Source organism: Molossus molossus, unplaced genomic scaffold, assembly GCF_014108415.1.
Source record: "Molossus molossus isolate mMolMol1 unplaced genomic scaffold, mMolMol1.p scaffold_m16_p_7, whole genome shotgun sequence".
Lineage (NCBI taxonomy): Eukaryota > Metazoa > Chordata > Mammalia > Chiroptera > Molossidae > Molossus > Molossus molossus.
Window position 1 is genome coordinate 560,833 of NW_023425401.1, and position 16,283 is coordinate 577,115.

The 16,283-nt window shown below is 62.1% G+C and overlaps 1 protein-coding gene and 2 non-coding genes across 4 annotated transcripts; all 3 read right to left on the bottom strand.

Moving 5' to 3' along the window:
* Positions 1–1,186: 1,186 nt before the first annotated feature.
* On the bottom strand, positions 1,187–10,802 carry TBRG4 (transforming growth factor beta regulator 4). Of its 2 annotated transcripts, XR_004957397.1 has the most exons (12): positions 10,767–10,802; positions 8,991–9,450; positions 6,856–7,179; positions 5,903–6,074; positions 5,495–5,652; positions 4,952–5,062; positions 4,164–4,308; positions 3,658–3,903; positions 3,428–3,539; positions 3,214–3,328; positions 2,646–2,840; positions 1,187–1,287 (listed from the first exon to the last, which is right to left on the bottom strand). XR_004957397.1 is itself a non-coding variant. In XM_036247448.1 (11 exons), exons 2-11 carry the CDS (start codon positions 9,399–9,401, stop codon positions 2,739–2,741), a joined length of 1,896 nt encoding a protein of 631 aa, XP_036103341.1. In that variant the 5' UTR covers positions 9,402–9,450; positions 10,767–10,802; the 3' UTR covers positions 2,551–2,738. The 2 variants fall into 2 exon arrangements, 1 of the variants encoding a protein (XP_036103341.1); XM_036247448.1 differs by lacking the exon at positions 1,187–1,287 and having other exon boundaries at positions 2,551–2,840.
* On the bottom strand, positions 5,730–5,861 carry LOC118620583. Its single transcript, XR_004957486.1, has one exon. It is a non-coding gene; the product is annotated as a small nucleolar RNA SNORA5 (small nucleolar RNA).
* LOC118620584 lies at positions 6,202–6,337 on the bottom strand. The gene has a single exon (XR_004957487.1). It is a non-coding gene; the product is annotated as a small nucleolar RNA SNORA5 (small nucleolar RNA).
* Positions 10,803–16,283: the final 5,481 nt, after the last annotated feature.

Sequence of the window (16,283 nt, forward strand, 5' to 3'; positions counted from 1 at the left end):
GGGGCGTGGAGGAGACAGACAACCCATGTTCTCTCTCTCATCGATGTTTCTGTTTCTCTCTCCCTCTCCCTTCCCCTCACTCTAACGTTACTACAGGAAAAAAAAAAGTGGGCAACAGAAACGGCCCGAGTGGCCAGCTGCCACGTTCAACAGGAAAAGGCTTCGCAGCAGCCCTGCCAGGCTCGGACCGAAGGAAGTGCGCGTGGGGCGCAGGGGACCTTGACGCCACTCAGCGGTGGAGGCGGGACGCCAGCTGGTAACGAGCGAGCAGAGTCCAAGCTGGCGGGACCGGAGGACTCTGAACACTCCCAGGACACGCAGGCTGAACAGAGAGATGAACGGAGCTGAGATGTGCGGACACTGTACAAGGCTCCAGCACACAGGACGGCGGGAGAGGAGACAGCGCCCAAGCCGTGGCCGAAAACTTCCCGAGTGTATTGGAAACCACCACCTACACCTTTAGGAAGCTGGCTGGACGGCAAGCAGGACACGTGAGGCCAGGCCCACGGACGCACCACGTAAATACACTGGGAGTCCGACAGACTCTCAAGAGCGAGTGTCAGGCTGTTAGTTCAGCGAGACGGGAGGACTCATGAGCACCTGCACGCCCGTAACTTCCGATGAAAAACCCGAAACCGACTGAAACGAGGCCGGTCACAGAGGCACCAAGGACACGGGCTGAGCAGGCCGTTGGGAGCCCGCGCCCCGAGACTCCCTGGGACGCGAGGCACCGGAGCCACCAGTGCTGGGAGCAGAGCAGGCCCCCTCTTCCCGACCTGGGGACACGCTGCCGGCGACAGGCAGATGGTGCCCGAGCCTGGGACGCCCCACCCGCGGCCAGCGGACTCTCGACGAGGCTGTCGAGACTGTGCAGTGGGGCAGAAGTCTGTTCCGCGATGGTGCTGAAACTGGACAGTCCCACACAGAACAAAGTGGACGCTTACTTCACGTCAGATGCAAAAACTAACTCAAAGTGGACGAGATAAAAATGAGAAAGTTCTTAGAAGAAAACATAGGGGTAAGTCCTTATGACCTTGGATTCAGCTGAGGATTCTTAGCTGAGACGAAAGCACGGGTAAGAGACGCTGGACACACCACGTGTGAAGGTCCTGAGGGCACCAGGAGAGGCGGACAGAGCACAGGCGGGGAGAGTATGAGTCGGGGGGCAGAGGTGCCACGTCCCAGAGCAGAGCCCCTGAAACTCGGAGTGAGGCTCAGACAGGAACCTCTGTGAAGGCGGTGCAGCCGGAGGGTAAGTGCACACAGGTAACAAGGTGTCACCAGTCACTGTGGAAACAGAAAGCGGAGCCTCGAGACCCCGGAGACCACTAGAGCAGGTCACAGGGAAACGCAGACGGAGAGGGGGCACCGCTGCCACGAGGGCCCATGAGAGCCGCCGGTCAGCCAGACCCCGCGCCCCCAGCTGGAGGCGCTCGGGACACGCTTCTGCTCCACTGCACGGTCTCGACGGCCTTGTCGAGAGTCCGCTGGCCGCAGGTGGGGCGTCCCGGGCTCGAGCACCATCTGCCTGGCGCCGGCAGCGTGTCCCCAGGTCGGGAAGAGGGGGCCTGGGGCTCATCCTGACAGGAAGCCGGCAGCGGCAGCCTCCAGTCAACTGACAGGGCCCAGCTCCTGACGGGGCGTGAGGGGCACCGACTCGACAGAACCTCCCGGAATAAAGCACAAATGGAAACAGTGGGCTAAGGAGAGGGAACACGAGTCCAAAGGGCAAGATGAGGGTCCTCGAGGCGATCGAGTGTCCCGAGAAGGCAGCCGGAGGCCAGGGCCCCGAGGCACCACATCTGCACGAGGCCACCGTGGGAGGCGCAGGGCCCAGCGGTCCTCCCAGCCACAGGTGCCCCAGCTCACGCTCCCTCCGCAGGCTCCCTGGAGGCCCCAGCTCAGCTGCACTGTCCCCAATGGCCTTCGCCTCCCCGCCTGCGCAAAGAGTCTTGTGCCTGGTGGCCCCCCCCACCGGGAGTGAGAAGCTTTGACGGGGACGGGGAGGGAGACAGCTGGGGCGGCATGGTGGCTCTGTGCCCCCAGTGGAGTCTGCAGAGGGACCGGGGGAAGGGAGGAAGGCGCTGCCTCCCGCACCAGGCAGCACGTGGTGACACTGGGCAGGATCAACACCAGTGACGAGCCCCTCCCATCTCCTGCCCTCGGGCCACCTGTCAGCACAGGCCCAGGGTCCCCCTCACCTTGGACCAGGGATGGGAGGGGACCTCCCAGGACGACTGTTCACACCCTATCAGAACCCCAAGCCAGGCACTGAACCCCAACTGGCTTCACCATGTCAGGACTGGTCTATGCTGAGCTGATAATAGGCCCAAGTCCCAGGTGGCCACGTGTGAACATGTGTGAGGAGGGCGGGGTGGCAGAGAGCTGGGACTGCGCAGCTGGAGTGAAGGGCTTTCTGTCTGGAAGGCCAGCCACCCCCCACCCCCGCTTAGCCCCCCGCCCCCGCAACAAGCCAGAGGCCCAGGGTGGCCACCCCCGCCCACAGGGACAGGGTGGGTGAGAGCAGGTGGATGGTGTGGGGTCATGAAACCCAGGACGCCGCCTGGTGCTGAAAACCAAGGTTAAAGTTTTATTACCCGCAAGGGGCAACCTCCCACTTGCAGCCGCTGGCCAAGGTCACGCACCGCCGTCCTTGAGGGTGGCACCTCCTGCCAGCCCAGGTCCATGGCGAGGCCTCAGGGAGTCCGGTCCCCGGCACAGTCCACGCGATGGGGCGATCACTTGGCCAGCTCCTCGGCCACCACTTTCCGTACCTTGTCCTTGAGGTAGGCGCCTTTCTGCCACTCAGACTTGAGCTCCAGCCACTCGTAGTACGGGACCTGCAGGCAGAGGGGCGGCGTGGGTGGGGACCCCGTGATGCCTGCTGCTCTGAATGGCATCGCTTCAGCCTCCAGACCCCGAAGGTGCAGGACTGGGGTGGGGACCAGTGCCAGGATCATCAGGGCTCAGACCACAGGGGGCTGTAAGCGGCGCCCCGTGTGCCCCTGGAGCCCCGAGCTCTCGGGCCTTCATAGGCTCCCTGGAAGGAGCAGCAAGAGGTTGTCTCTCAGGCAGCAGTGGGGCCTGAGCGCCGTGCAGAGTCCACGCAGCACAGCTGGAGCGACCTCACGTCCAGGCCCAGGCCGTGCCCCTGGAAGCAGACCCCAGGCCCGGCTGACCCCGTGTGGTCACTAGCTGCCGACAGATACTCACATCCACCAGCAGGAAGCCAGCGGCCAGCAGGTGGCGCCGGGCCAGCACGAAGCGCCCCAGCAGGTCCTTGCTCCGGCTGTTGAAGTTGGGGAACTCCCAGCGCAGGAAGGCAAGCCTGTGGGTAGAGGGCACTGGGTGCTGACCTCTGTCCACCCTGGGAGGGAAGGGCAGTGCCCAGAAGAGCCAAGGGCCGACCTGGAGCTGTGTGCCCTACCTCTTGGCCTTGGGGGGCAGTGGCTGGCCCCCAGAGGGCGGGGCCAAATGAGGGGCCACAAAGTCCTTCAGGGGCAGGAACTGGCCTTCGGCGTCCAGCAGCACCTCAGCATCTGCGGGGGGGATGTTGGGGGCATCCCTCAGGTGGAGCTGCAGCCTCTGGGGCCCTCTGGTGAGCCCTGGTGTGGAGGGCAGACCCTAGACCACGCCAGACAGAGTGGGGAGCCTCACCCAGAACCCAGCCGTACTGTGTGGCCACCGAGAAGCGGCCCTTGTCGGCACTGCCCAGCTGTCCCTTCAGGGTCTCCTGCAGCTCCTTCTGCAGAGGTGTCGCCTTCCTGTCAAGGGCTGAGGGCCTGGGGACCGAGGCTGAGGCTGGCAACAGGGGGCCCGTGTACTTGGGGTGCTCCAGCTGGGCAGTGGCGTTGACATGGAGCAGCTTCTGGAAGGTGCTCTGACCCTTTGGGGACCTGTCGTCTAAGGGAAAAGGTGCAGTGAGGGGGAGCTGAGGGCAGGAGGACCAGGTGGGAGGCAGCAGTACCCCCACCCCAGCCCATCCTGGACTCCAGCTCAGGAGGGTCATCTGCATGGGGCACAGCAGCAAACACTCGGGGATCCTGAGCCCGCCTACCTTCCCTGTTCCCTGCCTGGCACGGGGGCCTGGAGGCTCCCAGACCCCACCCGGGTGCAGGCAGGCAGGCAGGCACGCAGAAGGGAGGGGACCCCTCGCTGCTCACCTAGGAACTGGGTGTGGAACTCAGGGCGGAGCACAGCCCGGAGCTCGGCGTCTCTGGCCTGCTGCAGCACACACAGGGCCCACAGCACGTCCACCTGCAGCGCCGGGTCCAGGCCCGCCAGCTGGCCCCCCAGCTTCTCGTGCACCTGGGAGGCAGGGTGGGTGCAGAGGGAGGGCTCTGCTCAGGGAATGCAGACATCCTGACTGGGCGGGCCACCCCTGGGGCTGCCTCATGACTCGGCCAGGCAGAGGACAAGGTCTGGCTGATGCCCTTTGGGAAGATACCAGAAACTGCCTGCATCCCCTCGTACCAATTTGGACAGAAGGACATTCAACTGGGCTTTCCCCCTGACTCCCTACAACTGGCAGAACCTGAGACACAAATCACATCTCCAGTGACGTCCTGAGTGGGCCCAAGACTGGGGAGGTGTTTCTGGCCCTCAGAGGAATCGGGGCTCGAGGGGCAGCAGTCGGCCGACTGGGCTAGTGCTTCACAGGGACCTGCCAGTGAGTCTGGAAGTGGAGGCCGAGGATTCTGAACCTCAGTGGGGCACGAAGGTGGTGACAGAAAATGAGCCCAAAAATGCCTTCTAGACCCGCGGCTACTCTGGGCCACAGCTGGCACCGTGTTTGTCCCCAGACAACCCCCGGGTGTCTGGCTCCAGCCAGTTCCCCCCACCCTGTGCCCCCACAAAGGCCTCCCTCATTTCTGCCTCCGCACCCAGGGCTCCTGGGCACCAATCCCGCCCACAGGAGAGCAGGGGCAGGGTCGGGGAGTGGAGCCGGTACCAGGCTGAAGAACGAGTCCTCCTGCTCCGGTCGGAAGTTCAGGCGGGCGAAGGCCAGAAGCACGTTGCAGAGGTGGGGCAGCGGGATGCTCTGGGCCCTGCTCAGCACGTGCTGGGCGGAAGGCGGGGGTCAGGACAGGTGCTCCGTGCACGCCGGCCCTCAGCACAGGGCTGGCCGCACCCTATCCTCCCAGCAGCAATGACCCTCAAAGACCTGGGACCCCCAGAAACCGCCCCAATGCAGCTTTAGAAATACTCTCGTAACCAGTAAACCCGCCCAGTTGCCCACAGACCTAAGCACAGGCGTGGTCTCTCTCCCAACAGAGTCAGGGCAGCTAAGGGCGCCCGGCCTTGCTGCCCGCATGGCTCCTACCACAGACGCCGAGGACCGGCAGGCGGGCCCTCCACCTGCCCTCTCTCCGAGACCTCTGCTCTCCAAGCACGCCAAAGCAGGAACCCGATGTTTGCATCAGGGGGTGCTTCCAGACCCCGAGCCCCCCTGATGCACCCACTAGCCCAGGCCTAAGGGGTGCACCCTGCTAACCTGGGCAAAGGCCTCAAACAGGGGCAGGTTGAGCCACTTGAGAAAGGCGAAGGACTTGGCGCAGCGGGCCACCTCGCTGGACGTGAGGCTGGGCATGTGGGGCAGCAGGTCAGCGGCCAGGCGCTGGAACACCTGGGTCTGGTGGAAGCCGAGTTTGCCTTTGGGACAGAGCAGACCCTGGGGTTCACCTGGTGCCCTCCCCAGCCCTCCACCCTGGCCTCCAGGTCTAGGAGCCTGGTGTCTGTAACCAATTTATCCCTGAGGCCCAGCAGCGGGGATCAGGGCCCATGAGTCACCGTGTTTCTGTGGCAGCCTCTGGGCCAGTGCCTGCCATGGATGGGCTGGCACCGAATCTGACACGGCTGCAGCCAGAGCGCCGCCCTCCCCACCCCAGTGCGAGGGGCTCACCGTAGGCATAGGCCAGGTCCAGGAGGACGCCTTTGGTCAGGGTGAAGGGCTTCTGGACCAGGTGGTAGGAGACGGCCCGCAGCAAGGGCACCGACCGCCGGTTCTGAGCTGCCAGCGCCACCAGCACCTTCCGCAGCTCCTCGGGGCCAAACTGCTCCACCAGCTCCAGGCACTGTCAACCACAGCCGCAGGGTCAGCTCGGCGGCCTGAGGGCCGGGGTCCCATGCAGTGCAGCCCTGTGAGACACAACTGGGCCTGAGCTTACTACACACAGGCCCACTCTGTGCAGGGCCTGGGCACCATGTCCGCAGCCAAACTCATCCCCAGGTCCCAGGGCGGGGGACCCAGGGCCCATGAACTGTGGCGCTTGCTGTGGCAGTCATCTGGGCCAGCCCCCGCTACAGTGGGAACGGGGCTGAATTTGACTTGGCTGCGGGGCTGGGGCTGGGGGCGCTACAGCTCTCAAAGATGTTGGCCAGAAGCTGAGCCTTGCGGCTGGCCCAGGCCACACTTGGGGAGGTCATGTGCACGAGGCCTTTCGGGAGGAAGATGAAGGGGCAGGGGTCAGGCTCTTTTTTTTTACCCTCACCGGAGGACATTTTTCCATTTTTTGTACAGATAGAGCGGGAGGGAGAGAGAGGAAGAGAGAGAGAGAGAGAAACATCAATGTGAAAGGGACACATCGAGTGGTTGCCACCCGCACGACCAACCAGGGCCAGGGACAAACTGCAACCGAGGTACATGCCCTCAGCGGGAACCGAACCCAGGTCTCTCCGGACCGCAGGCCGACGCTCTAACCGCTGAGCCAAACTGGCCAGGGCGGGGGAGGCGGGGGGTCAGGCTCTTCACCCCTCAGGCCGCCGGAGAAGGCAGCAAGCACACCACGCGCTAACATGACCACACATGAGCAGGCGCCCGGCCCTGCCCCTCGCCCCCGCTCTCAGCCCCAGTACCTTGTCCTCTAGGCGGTTCATCAGCGACTCCGAGAGGGGCCCCAGCTTCGTCATGATGGCCACCAGCGTGCGGCTGTCCTCAATCTCTGCCCAGCGCCGCTCCAGGCTGACGAGCAGCTCGGCCAGCAGCTCCTGGGAGCCCCGCTCCTGCATGTAGGTGGTGCTGGACTCGGCCAGGAAGGCCAGGTGCTTGTACCTGAGCCTGCGCATGCGCCAGCGCACCTCCTGCTCCACCGACCGCAGCTCCTTGGAGGCTTCGGGGAGCGCCAGTGAGTAGAGGCCCCGGAGTAGCTTCACAAGGGTCCCGTGCCAGACCACGGATACCTGAGTAGGGGACACAGCAGTCACACCCTGGACCCCAGGGCGGGCGCCGCTGCCGGTGCTCTGCCTTGGCTTGGTCCACGTGCTGAGCCGGCTGCCCATCTCCTGTCATCTGCAGCAGCCACTCTGAGTGGTGAGGGCCCCGGAACCTCCCGCACACACCTGGTGGCAGTGCTCAGCTCTGCATGTGGGTGCTCGCCTGCGGAGTGTGACTCGGGGTCCAGAAGGACCAGTGGGCTCTTACAGGACAGTTGTGTTATCAGCCTCATTCTTCCTCTGGCAGTGACACTGACAATTTTTAGCTATTAAAATACTTTTTATCCGGCTGGTGTGGCTCAATGGTTGAGCGTCGACGCTGCACCAGGAGGTCACTGGTTCGATTCCCGGTCAGGACACATGCCCGGGTTGTGGGTCGGATCCCAGTGGGGGGCATGCAGGAGGCGGCCAATTGATGTTCTCTCTCATTGATGTTTCTATCTCTCTCTCCCTAAAATCAATAAAGGAAAAAAAAACCCAAAAACCAGACTTTTCTGCAGGAAAATGACTGTAACGCTCAGTCTGGGAAGCCCCACCTCTGAACCAACCCCTTTCCCTCCACAAAGTGGCCTGCAGGACCCTGCGTCTGAGGCTGCACAGGGAGGCCCTTCGCCCTCAGACACGTTGGTACCACTGCGTCCTGCTACCCCACACTCCAGGCCTTAGGGGGTGAGCAGCCGCCACCGCCACCGCCACCGCCACCGCCACCAGCTCTTACAAAACGCAGGCGTTCGTATGCCAGGGACCAGCACCCTGTGGCCTCACATCCCCGCGCCACATATCACTCCTCCAGGTCTCTGCGTAAACCGCAGAACCAGGACCTGCAACAGGCATTCTAAACCCAGCCTTGCCCTAGGGACCCCCGGGCCTCCCTCCTCCCCAGGCTCCTGCAGGTTCTCTGCACAGGGTCACTGGGCCCTGCAGGGTGTTTCCAGGCCTCAGAGAAACATGGAGCCACGCGAGCAGCCCTCACGGAAGGCGGATGTGGCTCTGGCCCCTCACTACTGGTGGCACAAGCTCCTGCCTCCAGCCCGTCTGTCTGTGGGGCTGCTGCCGAGAGGGGAGCCACAGTCACCACACATGAAGTGAGAAACAGAAATGCTGCAGGGTGAGGGGCTGGGGAAGGAGGAAAATGTTGAATTTAATCTCAACACAAGACTCAGGCATCTGTGTCTTTCTGAAGATTTTTTTTTGGACAACAGGAAGGATCATTTATTTTTTAATTCCAAAAAATTTTTTTTCCTTCATTGATTTTAGAAAAAGAGAGAGAGAGAAACCTCAATTAGCCGCCTCCTGCATGCCCCCCACTAGGGATTGGACCCAAACCTGGGCATGTGCCCTTGACTGGGAATCGAACCTGCAACCTCCTGGTGCACAGGACAGTGCCCAACCAACTGAGACACACCAGCCAAAGCAATTAAGGTAATTTTTATGAGCTACATTCCCCCTTATCTCCGCCCTCATCCTTTGAGGATCTGACTGGTTGAACAACGCCCACACCCTTTTCAAGTTTCTGGGCTCCCCCATCTCCTCAAGCTTCAGGGGTGTGCCGCCATCAGCCTGACCCAAGGAGGGGACACAGAGTGACGAACAGAGAAGAACCAGAACAAGGCCGGCTCCCTGTGCTTGTTTACCGTGAGGATGGCAATATTCACCAAACAGGGCTGGTGTGAGGGTTACCAGAGAAAGCCTGTGAAAGTACTTTGACATCTGTAGACCGGCTGCTTTGGACTCCAGTTCCTGCCTGTTCTCCACCTGCCGAAGAGTCCGGAACCCACCTGACTGCTGACAAGACGAAGCAGCTTCTGAAAGCGGGCATCCTGCAGGAGCGAGGCTCTGTCCTCCGGCCTGTCCGACAGCAGGCGCGAGAGCTGGATGAGCACGAGGGCCGCGTGGTTCTGGTGCAGGCAGTGGCCGCCGTCCAGCAGCTCCAGGAGCTCCTCTGGCTGAGTGGCCTTCTCGATGAGCTCGTCCACCTCCTGGCGCTCTGGGTAAGGGGTGAACACCTGTTCCTTCTCCACGTGCTGTGACAAGGAACCTGAGTGGGAACTCGGTGAGGTAGCTGAGGAAGTCAGAGTCTTACGGGCCACCCTGGCCAGTCTCAGCTGGCCAACCGGAGGCCCAGCAGGGGCCAGACGAGCGGCCTCTCTCAGCAGGCACGTGCACCGCTTCACCAGGCGAGCCGCCATGACGGCCTGCGGCAGGGAGGTGACACTCCTAGCGAGCAGATCCGAGGCCCTGAGGGAAAGAGAGAAGGAGTGGTGCAGGGGCCCTTCCTGGGTCACATACACTAGAAGGAGACAAAGGAAATGCATTCGCAGCCACACTCTCCCTATACCAGCCCAAACGCTTCTGACTTGTTTACATGCACAGCATCTTCGGAAACAGAGACCTCAGAGGGCCTCCCCCCACCCCCGTCAGTACACAGTGTAACCATCAACACTGGGCAGCATGCAAGTGGGTTGGGGTTGGGGCATTTTCAGTCCTGTTGTGCTTCGAAGTCACCTAGGAACAGCCCAACAATTCAGATTCCTAGGCCCCTCGCACGCCCTCTTGAACGGGAGTCTGCAAGCAGGGCCAGGGCAGCTTCCTTTTTAAACATTAAGAGCCCTCAGCACTAAGAATTAAGAGACATGGACCGATATTTTCAACATACTGCTCCTGAAAGTCCCTGGGCGAAGAATCTACGTCCCACAGCCTCTGTGGGTCTGTTTCAATACTTAGAGACACAGAGTGACCTTCCACCCTACTTAAAACACCCCACTAACTTCTAGGAGCAAAACTGCTAAACCAATCACAACGGCGCTTCACACCCGGCTCAGACTTATCTTCCCGGTTCCACCTCTTCTTCCTGCAACACACGCCTCCTTCTGCAGGGGCCCCGCACCTTCACCACACCCCGGTCTCCCCACCTCCCGCCACAGGGACCAGGAAGTCCCCCTTCACGTCCCCAAGCCCAGACCCAAGCTTCCTTCTCCACGAAGCGGTTACACATCCCAACGACGCTGCTTTGAGCAATTCTGTTAGCCCTGCTCACCGGGGTCAGGAAATGACCTCGGTAAGGCACGTGACCGGGGCTCGATAAACGGTCCCCCCGGGCCGGCCTCCGGCCACGGCCCGGAGCGTGTGCGCTGATCCCCGACCCTGGACGCCGCCGGCACCGTTATTTCCCGAGCGGGCTGCTGCAGCTGCAAAAACCCCAGTCCGACTGGACCTAAAGCAGGAGGCCCGGCCAGGGCGGACGGGCCCACGGCCCACGGCCCACGGCCCACAGCCCGCCCGCCCGCCCGCGGAGCCGGCAGCGGGGAGGCCCCGGACACGGTGCCGACCAGGTCCGCCCTGGAGCGGGGGAGGAGCCGCGGCCCGGAAGGCCCCCGGGTCTCAGCCGGCAGCAGCGCGGAAGCGGGGCCCCAGCCGGCTCGCGGCCGCCACGCGGGACCGTGGGAGGCGGCCCGTGCGCACGAGCGGGCGCGGCGGCAAACCGCACAGGCCCGGCCCCCGGCCCCTCCCGCCCCGCGCCCGCCGCCCGCACCGCCGCTCGCACCGCCGCTGACCTCCATGCGTCCGGCGCCGTCCTCGACCCACGCGGCACGGCGCGCTCACTGACGTCACTCGGTGCGCCGCCGGAAGCGAGCTGGCCGCACGCCCCCCGGCCGGAAGTCACTCTGCGGCCCCTTCGGGCGGGACGCGGCGGAGGCTGCGTGCGCACCGCCCACGGCTGTCGGCTCACGCGCATGCGCGGCCCACGGCTCGAGGCTCCGGAGCCCGATCCGCCTGCGCACCGCGGTCCGCCTGCTGCTGCGCCCGGTGGGCGCGACCTCGCCGCCCGCCCGCAGGTGGCCTCGGTCGCTCGGCGGCGCGGGGCGCGGCTGCGTGGCCTCCGTCGTGCCCTCCTTCCGAGCTAGAGAGTGACATGCACCTCGTGGGAAACCGGGGACACGTTAGGGAGCCGCGAGGAGGAGCCCAGGAGTCAGGCACGACCCAGGCGCCGCGTGCCGCCGAGGCAGGCGCACGTGGGGGCTTTGTCCCGGTGCGCACGGGCTGCGCCCTGCGGCCTGCTGTTCTCGGGGCTGCGGTCGCCTGGCCGAGCCCCTCGCGGCTTCCGTGAAGCGCTGGCCGGTGCTGGCGACGGCCCGTCCCCGTCGGGCCACCACGTTGTCGCCGCGTCCTCAGCTTCTGGAGGCGCTTACTGCAGCCCGGGGTCGAGGGCGCGGGTGGGGGCCGGGAGGGCACGAGCCCTGGGGAGCGAGAGGGTGGCCGGAGGAGCTGCAGGGCAGTTGCATGGCCGCCCTCAGCCCCGAGGGCTAAACGGAGAGACAGAGGTTCCAGGAATGAAGACCCCCTGGGGTTCCTGGGCCTGGGAAGTGTTTGTTGGCCCCACTGGCCTGGCTTCAACCCATCTTCTAACAGTATCTGCAGGCCTGCCCACACCCCACAGCTCCCTGCACCAGGACGGATGGGGAAACTGAGGCCCAGCTCTGCTCACCCGGGCCATGGGGTATATAGTGGGCTGAGCACAGGGTGTCTGCTCAACCTATGACGTCAGCTGGTCAGGGCCCCCTCCAAACTCGGAGTCGAGGCCAGATCAGGGAGACCACGGCCCTCTACACACTCACCTGTCTCTGTGGGACCGTCATGGCCTTTGGGTGGTGGTCCAGTCCCTGTCATTGGGTGTCAGGGCCTGTGGGTGGGGTTCTGTTTCTATTATTGGATGTCAGGGCTCCTGGGTGTGGGGAGGTCAGAGGCCCTGCCCCTTGGGTTCCTAGGGGGTCCACTGGATTGGTTGGACGTCCGGGGTGACAGGTGGGCTGCAGGGGCTGCTGGGTGGTCCTGGTGCTGAGGAAGTTGTGGACAGCTGAGGTCCCCATTTAGGTCCTTATAGGTCATCCACCCATCTGGGGTTAGTGGTCTGGGTCTGGGCAGGGATGGGGGTGGATGGACATGGGCCCTTGGCTGGGTGTGCACAGGCTCTTTAAGGGGCCAGGTCAGTCCAAGCACCTCTGGTCTTGCACTCGCTGGTCTCATCATTGGAAGGTGTGTTCTGCTCCGGTATGGATCCTACTGGCCCAGGACATGCCTTCTTCGTATCAGTGTTCACTGTTTGAGCATCTGTTACAGAGCACAGAGGACAGATTGTTATGGTACCTTCTGGAAGCACCCATCGGTGTCCCACGTCCCGGACCACCCGGCTTTCGGGAACACGGCACACTGAGGAAACACGGGGCTCAGTGGTCACACCGTCCTGGGCTTCTGTCAGGGTGTGTCCCTGCAGCTTCAGGCCATAAGCTAGTTTGCAGGGAGTTTAAAAAATGTCCCATGTGAATTCTGGCTGGTTTGGCTCAGTGGTTGGAGTGTCGGCCTGAGGACCGAAGGGTCCTCATGTTCAGTTCCTGGTGAGGGGCACGTATCTGGGAGGCAGGTTTCATCCCCGGCCCTGGTTGGGGTCATGAGGGAGACAGCCAATTGATGTGTCTCTTTCACATCTATGTTTCTCTCTCCCACCCTCCCTTCCATCTCTCTAAAAATAAATGGAAAGATATCCTCTGGTGAGGATTAACAACAACAACAAAAAGTGTCCCATGTTGCCCTGGCCGGTTTGGCTCAGCGGTTGGAGCGTCGGCCTGCGGTACAGAGAGACCCGGGTTCGGTTCCCGCTAAGGGCACGTACCTCGGTTGCAGTTTGTCCCCGGCCCTGGTTGGTCGTGCGGGTGGCAGCCACTCGATGTGTCCCTTCACATCGATGTTTCTCTCTCTCTCTCTTCCTTCCACTCTATCTGAACAAAAAATGGAAAAATGTCCTCGGGTGAGGATAAAAAAAAAAAAAAGTGTCCCATGTTGATAAAAGACAAGAGTAGCTAACCTGTCCGTGCCACGTTTTATGTGCTATGCTGTAGAAATGTGTTGTTTTCAATTGTCAGAAAACATTGCCAAGTGCCTTTGTGCTGTGTGAAGGGACACAGATGAAGTGCTGGCTGGTTACACAGCTTGTGAGAGCCAGAGCCAGACCTCGGACCCAGGTCTCAGGCTGCTCACGACCTGAGAATGCTGGAGAGACTCACCTGAAGTCAGTGTTTGGCCCTGGACAGATGAGTCTTTACTTACCTGTTCCCTGTCATATTGGGACAAAAATGATCAGTCCTTGAGCGCCAGTGCACTAGAGGCTCCTGGCATATTTAATCTCGTTTCATGAAGAGATGGTCCCCGAAGCACAAGCACAGGGATCAAGAGAAGCTGAAGGACCACCTGTGCTAGGCTGCTGGCCGCCTCCAGGTGGGGACCGTCTCCTTCTGTATCCTCCGAATCCCCAGATCTGACGGAGGGCTTGTCCCCTGCCCCTTGGGGGTCCAAGCCCAGCACGGTGTAAACGCAGTTGGCACCAGGAGCCCACACAGGCGGTGCTCACAGTTGCCAGCTCCCTTTGACTTGTGAGAGAAGGACACAGATGCAGAGAGCTCAGGACACACATTTGTTCCATGAAAACCTGGCCCCTATTTAGCATGTGGCTGGATGTGGTTGCCAGGGGTGGGCCAGGCAGGCTGCCCCCCCTCCATCAGCCACAAAACACAGCTGCCGGTGCACCACCCAAATCTCGCTGTGCTCTGGTCCCTGCCTTCCAATGGCCCTGCCGTGACGGTGGCATCCCGAGAGCGGGCGAGTCCTTCCCGCAGCGGGTGCCCCTGCCCTCAGAAGTCTTTCCTTTCCCCTTTTCTGGGTTTAACTGACCAGACACGGATTCTGAGCAGGGTCGAGGGAAGAGCAGAGAGGGGCTGCCGAGCACGAGGACCGGCTTCATCCCGAGACCCGGAGGCCGTGTGGAGTGCGTGTGTCTGGGTGTGCACTGGTGTGTTGTGTGCATGGGCGGGGGCGCAGGGGCTCGTCCTGTGGCTGGGGTGGTCCAGTGGGGACAGTGTCAGTTTGGGGAGACGGGAAGTTCTGGGGACGGTGGTGCTGATGGCAGAACAACGTGGATGTTGATACCACCGGGCTGCACACTCAACAGGGGCTAAGGAGGTCAATTTTAAGTTATGTGCATTTTGTAATAATTATAATGACAATAATGTGGCCTTGAGAGTTGACTCCCTGGTCCGGGTCGGCCCAGGGCCCATTCCACGCTGGTCACCGAGGATGAAGGACAATGGCCACTGCCTGCCAGCAGGGGGAGCCACACGCCCGCACGTCCGCTGGCTGCCGGCCTGAAGGCTTCGCTGCGGGGTCCCCGGGGCGCCCCTGAGCACTGCTGGTGGACGGATCCTGTGCTCGCAGGCCCTCCCCTTAAGGAAGAGGCTACTTCACTGTCGAGAAAATATTCTTTTAAAACGACTTTAAGAAAAGTTGCCAAACAAACACCATGGTAAGACTGTCTTTCGGGGCTGGATCAGGAGAGGAAGCCCCGCAGTAACTGACACGGGAGAGGTTGATGCAGAGAACTGTGAACGGAAAGGGGGTGGGGGCTGCAAAGGGCCAGGGAACCTGGGGGGCTGCACCCGCAGAAGGCGCAGGCCCCGGCCAGGGGCTGCCTGGGTGCATGCACTGGGGTTCGAAGTGACCGTCCAGTCCCTGGTGAGAGAGCACAGGTGCAAGGATAGCAGCTGGTCTCAGGCCACCCCCGTGGGATCCAGCAGCGGGGCCCTGTGCCCTCCTCTGGGCCATGGGGGGCTCTCCCCACCCCCGTGATACCCGTCGGAGCTGGTCTTTGGGTGGCATCTGGCAGCCAGGCCACCACAGGGAGCAGAAGCAGTGGCGCTCACCTGCGCCGTCCTCTGGAAGGGGCTCCCCAGCGGCTCCATCCTTGGTGGTTTGGAGCCCTTCCTCAGCCCTCCGTTCTCCCGGGAGTGACTGCATCGTGCAGATGTGCGTCCAGTGGCCGGTGCGGCGCCTCCTACGCTGCCGTCTGGGACCCCTCAGGCATCGTTCTCTCTTTCCTTTTCTTGATTGATTTGAGGGAGAAAGAGAGAGAGAGAGAAACGTTGATGTGAGAGAGAAACATCGATTGGTGGCCTCCCGTATGTGCCCTGTCTGGGAATCGAATCCGCCACCTTTGCTCCAACCCACGGAGCCACACCGGCCAGGGCTCGGTTATCTTTTATCAAGGCGTCGGGACCTTACACGCGTCCTTACCGTGTGTCATGCCGACCGTTCCTGGGGCAGGTGACCACCGGCCGCGATTCTCCCGTTTGCGTTTCTCATGGTGCAGACTGCTGGAGACCTTTTTCTGACGGAAAAGTGTTTCTTTCACCTTCATTTTGGAAAGATATTCTCTTTGGGTAAACAATCCTAGGTTGACTGGTGTCTTTCGTCAGACGTCAGCGCGGTCCCCTCACTGTCTTCAGGCGTGAGATAGGTCTCTTTCGTACCCCCTCCTCTCTCGGTGTGTGTCTTGTTTCTCCAGCTGCTTCGACGATTTTCCCTTTCTCGGCAGTTTTGGGTGATATCAGATGCACGACTTGATGTGTTCATCATCATTCTTGTGAGCGGGTTACCTGGTGGGTCCACACCTGGAATAACCGGTCCGGATGGTCATGGGGGATGCGTTTCAGATAGACTGGATGGTGGTGAGAGGATTTGGGAGATGACTCTGGGCAGGCTGTCTGGGGTGGGCCACCAGGGCCAGCAGTGTGGTGGGGGTCAGCCTCTCACTCTTAGATCCCACCTCTTGCTGCAGCCATTACCTGCCCAGGTGGGGCTTCTCAAACTCCCCTTCTTCCCAGCCTCTGAGTCCTCAGAACAGCAGCTCACCGTGGGTCCCATCCCTGGACCCAGGTTCCGGGCCTGAAGCTGTCCCAGGTGGTGTGAGGAGGGGGAGGAACAGCTGTGCCACCCGGCTTTCCAGGGCCGTGTGTGCAGGAGGGGCCTGTGGTCCGAGGCTGAGGCCTCCACCCACTGCCAGTGGCTCCGTCATGTGCGGGGATTCAGCTCCAGGAGCCTCGTGCCCGTCCATGAAGCTGTCCCCACCCACACCGTGAGCATTGAACATTTGGTTGTGGGGGTGCAGGGAGCTGGAAAACTAATTATAGCCTCCTTGGGGGGGCCGGGAACTCTGCAGCCATGGTTACAATGCTGGGCTGTGTGGG

What these genes read in the sequence shown, in the direction of transcription:
- TBRG4 (XM_036247448.1), bottom strand. Translation starts at nt 9,401, where the DNA reads ATGGCGGCTCGCCTGGTGAAGCGGTGCACGTGCCTGCTGAGAGAGGCC. An exon ending in TTCGTCTTGTCAGCAGTCAG is followed by an intron (nt 7,180 to 8,990) that starts GTGGGTTCCGGA and finishes TCCCCTACTCAG; the next exon opens with GTATCCGTGGTCTGGCACGG. An exon ending in GTTCCACACCCAGTTCCTAG is followed by an intron (nt 3,904 to 4,163) that starts GTGAGCAGCGAG and finishes CTTTTCCCTTAG; the next exon opens with ACGACAGGTCCCCAAAGGGT.